Source organism: Electrona antarctica, assembly GCF_951216825.1.
Source record: "Electrona antarctica genome assembly, chromosome: 18".
Lineage (NCBI taxonomy): Eukaryota > Metazoa > Chordata > Actinopteri > Myctophiformes > Myctophidae > Electrona > Electrona antarctica.
This window is the reverse complement of record NC_136799.1, coordinates 1,980,661-1,987,543: the sequence shown is the minus strand read 5'-3', so window position 1 is coordinate 1,987,543 and position 6,883 is coordinate 1,980,661. Positions and strand designations below refer to the sequence as shown.

At 47.6% G+C, this 6,883-nt stretch overlaps 1 protein-coding gene and 1 pseudogene across 2 annotated transcripts in view; one reads left to right on the top strand and one right to left on the bottom strand.

Moving 5' to 3' along the window:
- LOC306942659 (small ribosomal subunit protein uS15m-like) overlaps positions 1–4,793 on the bottom strand; it is a 6,394-nt pseudogene extending 1,601 nt beyond the window's left edge. Inside the window, exon 1 of the transcript in view lies at positions 4,697–4,793. The product of the transcript in view is annotated as a small ribosomal subunit protein uS15m-like (transcript). The remainder of the gene's footprint in view (positions 1–4,696) is intronic.
- Positions 4,792–5,478, top strand: LOC306942658 (small ribosomal subunit protein uS15m-like; the record flags this gene model as incomplete). Its single annotated transcript, XM_079528667.1, has 1 exon — positions 4,792–5,478. One exon carries the CDS (start codon positions 4,792–4,794, stop codon positions 5,476–5,478), a length of 687 nt encoding a protein of 228 aa, XP_079384793.1.
- Positions 5,479–6,883: the final 1,405 nt, after the last annotated feature.

The following is a 6,883-nucleotide window of genomic DNA, read 5'->3' as shown; positions in this document are numbered from 1 at the left end:
AGTCCAAACAAACCCCCCGTCCACTTACATTGAGCTCAATTTCCCAGAAGCCCTAGCAGTCCAGATGACTTGATTTCCGGTTTCGTCATCATAACGCGACGGCCTCGTCATCAGGTCCCGGATAAATCCGCTGTTTCTTTTTAATTCTTTTAAAACGGCGAATTAAACGCATTAAACAAATGTCGGGTATAGCGTTTTACGCGCGGTGGAACACTGGATTAAACAATTAGCGGCCGTCAAACTGTTAAGAGCGTCTGATAAATGCCTAAATTGTAAATTGTAATGTGACACATTGTGAGCTTGTAAATCTGCACATAGATCTGAATACTTGAAATGGGACATTCTGCATAATGACTACTTGGTACTTTATGTGCATTCGAGTACTTTTTTTTCCCACCAGTGGGAAGTCGGGGGGAGTGTGCGGCTCCGACAAGGCAATTAAACGCACCTTGGGCTTGATGGCTTTCTAATTGGAGGCTGATCACATCGGAGGTGCGCTGGATTACGCCGCGGCTTAATGAACGAGACACACGGAGCGTGGCAGATTAGTGCCGTTCCACCTGGCACCCCCCTGTGCGTGTGCGTGTGTGCGTGTGTGTGTGTGTGTGGTGAGAGAGAGAGAGAGAGAGAGAGAGAGAGAGAGAGAGAGAGAGAGGCGGGGGGTGGGAGAGAAACGAAGAGCTTTCATGAAAAAAGCACACAGTAGCATGTGTGTGTGCGTGTGCGTGTGTGTGCGCGTGCGTGTGTGCGCGTGCGTGTGCGTGTGTGTGCGCGTGCGTGCGTGTGCGTGCGTGCGTGTGTGCGCGTGCGTGTGTGCGCGTGCGTGTGTGTGTGTGTGTGTGCGTGCGCGTGTGCGTGCGCGTGTGCGTGTGCGTGCGCTGTGCGCGTGCGTGTGCGTGCACGTGCGCGTGCGCGTGCGTGTGCGTGTGCGTGCGCGCAGTGTATGGAATTGGCAGTGTGCCTGTACAGTATACATTAAAGGGCCACTTCACCCATTTTGCAACCAGATCTTATTTTAATGATGTTTGGGAGACAATTAAGGGGTAATATGTGTTTTTAGATCTTTTTTTTTGTATTTCAAAGTGTCCGTGATGTCATGGACACCGGTCTCACCTTCCTTCCTGGACTACAATTACCACAATGCTTTGGTTCACTCTCGGAGAGGGAGAGGGCTGTCAACTTGTAGTCCAGGAAGAAAGGGAGACCATGCAGTGTCCATAGCCAAATTCCAATACGGCAACTTTGTGTTGCGGTACTTTGTGGTGGAACAATACAGTGTCACACCGCTGGGTCACTGGAACTCCCAACCCAGAGCCGTACAGTCTACAGCAGGGGGTTTCAACCCGTGGGTCGCGACCCCTCGGGGGGTCGCCAAATTATTTTAGGGGGTCCCCAAATTATTAAAAAAAAAAAAAAAAAAAAATGTTTTTTTTTTTTTTTTTTAACAATGCTTAAAACACCAAAAGGGGTTCCCGCCCAAAATGGGTTAAGGTTATTGTAGCAGTCAATTTATATTGGGTGTCGGGAGGGGGCGGGGGTCCCGAGACATTGCCAAAGCATTTCCGGGGGTCCCCGGCCAAAAACGTTGAGAACCCCTGGTCTACAGAATAGACAATTCATCATTTTGTGCATATGTGACCGAGGCCAATGTGTATGGTAACATGTGCAAGGCTATTTATTCCTGAAATTGAAATAGTGAATAAGCGCCAGGATGCGCAAACTTATGTATGTTATATGAATGTGAAGGCATTCCTGACCTGCCCGCAGCCCGCGTTCCTATTTGCTCGTATAAATCTTTAAAGCTTTTGAGGCAGATGAAGTGCGCACAATATAGCCTACTTTTATTATCACACAAAAAGCCAGTGGCTTGTTGTGGTCCTTTTCATTTTCACATATAGGCTATAGATAGGCTACTTTATCATTCACATATAGGCTATAGATAGGCTACTTTATCATTCTGAAGCACATATAGGCTATAGATAGGCTACTTTATCATTCTGAAGCACATATAGGCTATAGATAGGCTACTTTATCATTCTGAAGCACATATAGGCTATAGATAGGCTACTTTATCATTCTGAAGCACATATAGGCTATAGATAGGCTACTTTATCATTCTGAAGCTCTATTCATTCAGCGAAAATGTGTCTCTTCAACAAACGGCAACGCTTTTTTTTTTTTTTTTTTTAGATATTTTTTGCGGCTTACGCCTTTTATTGGTTTTTGAAGGGACAGACAGTAGGCTGACAGGAAACGGGAGAGAGATGGGGGAAGACATGCAGTAAAGGCCGTGTCGGGCTCGGGAGTCGAACCCGCGGCACACTGCGACTGGATTACCAGTCGAGTGCCCAGACGGTTACGCCACCGCAACGCTTTTTATTAATTTAATGTGTGTGCGTGCATGAGTCAGTGGTGGATTTGGGGGGGGGGGGGGGGGGTGCATCGGGTTTCAAGCAGTGTTTTCTGTGCCACATGGTGGACGGGGAGGACTTATGTCACTAGAGAAGGAAAAAAACATGTACACGTGATGCGGAAATCCGCCGCGAGGAGACAACATACCCCACCGAGCCTGCACCTGATGTTGTACACTCGCTCTATGCCGTCTCGGAGAGCCCGCTCGGCTCCTCCACTCGACTCCACTCGCCTCCTCGATGGAGCACATTAACAATTGGAACGTTAACCATTTTCGGGTCAAGCTGGAATGACCCAGAGTGACCGAGTGGGAGTGAGCGAGTGGCCGAGATTTTGGGTATTGGAATTTGGCTCATGACATCATGGACACTTTGAAATACTACAATATCTTAAAAACACGAATTACCCACATAGAACCCCCAGGAAAGAGTTTCTCGTCTCCCAACTTACTTAGACTTAGTTCCAACGGTTCCTATTGGAACATTTGACGACGAATCCTCTCCATTTACTCCAGTCACACACACACACACACACACACACACACACACACACACACACACACACACACACACACACACACACACACACACACACACACACACACACACACACACACACACACACACACACACACACACACACACACACACACACACACACGGTTACAGTGGATGATGCAATGAGTCATTCCAGGTGAAGAGTCTGGGGAGTGGCAGACAAACAGAGCTGATTGCGAGAAGACCTTTTGACATGAAACGGTCGGGTAAACACATCGTGTTACCGAATGATAGGCCCAATAATTAAGGCTGGGTTTTCTCTGTCCGCTGAAGCAGAGCAGAGTCTGTCCACTCCGCGGCGACGCGCTGCAGACGCCTGTCTGACCTGCTGGAACCTTAAACCATTCTGGGCGGGAACCCCTTTGTGTTTTAAGCATTATGTTATACTTTAGCTATTGAAAAAATAGCAGATCTACAAGCTCATAGCGCGGCACCGAGCTTGTAGGTCTGCTATTTTTGAAAAATCGTGAAAATGTAGTGCAAATCTTTGAATATATATTCTTTCAGAGCGAATGTTTTTAACCTCAAATCTTTGCTTCTGGGGGGGTCCCTGGAACAACATATTTTCAGATGGCGGTCGTCGGCCGATTACATATATTTTTGGGGCTCCTTGACATGAACATGTTTGAGACCCACTGACATAGAAACATGAGGTTTTTCAGAAAACTGTCAGGATTTAGAAGACATTTGTAGAATCGTTCCCAGGTCTAAATGGGTTAATTAGTTGGCAATCAACTGGCGACGCCCGCCGCTCACCCCACCGCTGTTTCAGAGAGAGAGAGAGAGAGAGAGAGAGAGAGAGAGAGAGAGAGAGAGAGAGAGACAGAGATCGTGCAAATGTTTACATCCAAATTAATGCAAAAACATTGAAATACTGCTGTCAACTTTCAAAAGTATAAAGCGAGCTCTGTTTACACGTTTATTTTATTGTTTCATCTTGGTTGTTTTGTTCCACTTTTGCTTTGGCAATGTAAATGTATATGTTTTCTCATGCCAATAAAGCTGAATTGAATTGAATTGAATAGAATTGAATTGAATTGAGAGAGAGAGAGAGAGAGAGAGAGATTGACTGAAATGAGGGGGGTCAGATCAACATTTGGAATGAATTCTGTACTGCTGCCATATATGGAGCGTGTCTTGAGTGTACAGGGTTTGATGAGGTCAGATCAACAAGCGTTGCTGGCCGGCTCCATATATGCAGATCTAGGTGATGATCCAGTCTTCTCCATGTATGGTTATCCAAGGTTAGATCAGGTCAGGTGTCGTGATCTTCATATATGGATATGGCCATATATGGTCACGCGTGTCACGAGGCGTGATGTCATGAGGCCTGACCATATATGGAGGCGTTAAGGGTCTCCATTATGTCACGAGGTCAGATCCATATATGGAGATCTAAGGGTCTCCATGACGTCACGTGATGTCACAAGGCATGATGGATTGGCAGCCATATATGGTGGTGTGACGGACGCGAGACACAGGATTTCATAGTGAATGTGACCTTTGGTCACAATTAATAAGGTCATGGTTGACGACGTGGGAGCTCCATAAATGGAGCCTCCTGAATCATTTGAATGTGACGTCACACTGACGACGTTAGGTTTGGAGACAGTATTGGCCGACACATTTTGATCGCAGCCAATATTCCTTCCTCCAGAGGGCAACTTGTTCCATGCATGGCTTTACGAATCCTCTAGCGTGCAAGTTGTTCGCATGCACGGCTTTACGGACGGCTCTGAAAAGCTTGTCCTTGCGGGGGAGCAGCGTTTCAACGTCCACGCTGCCGGGGATAAGCTCTGCTCCCTCGTTCACCTCAGCCTCCATGCCGAGGCCTGAACACAGCGCCGCCGCCGCCGCCGCTGCTGCTGGGAGCGTTGGCGTTAGGCCTGCGAGACACTACGCCCGCGCTGCAACAACAATGAGGACAAAGACGAAGCGAGTCCCCGAGAGCCAGCTCAGCGATCTGCCCGCGACGGCGCTGAAGGAGGAATACGCGGCCGTTCCCCTCGCCCAAACGGCCGGCGGCGTCGTCCGGAGGCTGCTCACGTTGGAGCTGGCGAGCCACGGCGAGAAGCTCCGACTGAAGAGGGAGCAGCTGATCGCCAGCGCCCAGACGGACGACGGACGAAGCGACCGCCGCGGCTCGCCGCAGGCCAAGGTGGCCGTTCTCACGGCGAGGATCAGGAACTACCGAGAGCACCTGGAGAAGCACGCCAAGGACATGGCCAACAAGAGACGCATGCTCATGGCCGTCGACCGCAGGACGAAGATCCTGAAGAACCTCCGGTCGGTCGACTACGACGCCTTTGAGGGCGTGTGCCGACAGCTGGGCATCGCCTACACCTTCCCCCCGGAGTACTACAGGCACGCCAGTCGCCGCTGGCTGGCCAAGAAGGCTCTCTGCATCAAAGTGTTCCAGGAGGTGCAGAGACAAAAAGCCGAAAAGAAGTTGAATATGAAGAGGCCGGGCGCGGCGGCGCAGTTGGTAGCCCCGTCACCTCACAGCTAGAAGGGCCCGGGTTCGATTCCCGCCGGGGATGCTGTGGGCGCTGCATGGGGGCCTATAGGTGGCGTTGCTGAAAGGGCCTTTCTGTGTGGAGTTTGCATTTTCTCCCTGTGGCCCCTAGGGTATATACTAAAAAAGCTGCAGTAATCCTGGTCTCTATACTGCCTCCCCCTGGCCAGCCGGGGCGCCTGATGGAGGGGAAAGGAACTGGTTGGAATAATGTGTTCCTTCCACGCGCTCCGTCCAACTACCCTGGTATTAAAAAAAAAAAAAAAGCTTGATCTGCTATTTTCAAAAGATTTGTATACATTTTGAAATGGGACATTGTGCATAGTGAGTATACTTTCTACTTGTGTTGGACTTTTACTCGTATTTAACTGAGTAGTTCCACAGTGTTGATACTTTACTTTATGAGTATAAAAGTGTTGAGTAGTTGTTCCAGCGCTGCATAAACAGCGAGGCCGTGAGAGTCACACAGGTCGACGGTTTCATTAACCTCCATTTAAACAGACAGGTCGCGTATAATTAACAACACATTTCTAATTTACACCGGACCACGGCTGCTCTCCACACATACACAATCATATAGCATTTAAATATTAAATACGAGGCATTTTTTAACCCATTCTGGACGGGAACCCCTTTGTGTTTTAAGCAGTATGTTATACTTTAGCTATTGAAAAATAGCAGATCTACAGATCTTGAGTGAGGAGTCTGCTATAAACACAACATGAGATCACAACACTGTATGTGTGTGTGTGTGTGTGTGTGTGTGTGTGTGTGTGTGTGTGTGTGTGTGTGTGTGTGTGGTTGCGACTGTGTCGCCCGTGTGATTATATGAAGAGCGTCTTCAAATACATAGTAAAGTAAAAGTACAAGTAGTACAAGTAAAGTAAAGTAAAGTAAAGTAAAGTACAACTACCTCAAAACTGTACTTAAGTACAGTACTTAAGTAAATGTACCACTGCCTGTGGTAAAGTGTGCTCGGGCAGTCAGCTGTGCCCTGCTAGTAGTTAAATAGGGAGAAGTAGCATATTCTTTTGTTCTATATATCTTTTGTTCTATTGTGTGTAATTATTAGACATAATGGACATATTTTCTATAGATTTCTATACATGCTTTGTGTGCTGTTGTCTATAGTATGTACAAAAGAAATCTATTCAGACTCATGTATAAACAAGACTCTTTAGAAATCTTTAGAGAACAGGGGGTTCCTTTTGTGTGTATTTGTGTGTTTTTTGTGCACTGTTTGTGCATGTGTTTATGGTGTACACTTTCTGTTAATGTGTGACCCTCTCCTGCAGAGAGTGGGATGCTAGAACCGTCTCATGCCTTTTTGTCTCTATTGACAAAAGGCCCTCATTAGGATGTCATTGAATGGTAATGTCTGTCTGGCTGAGTGAGTGAG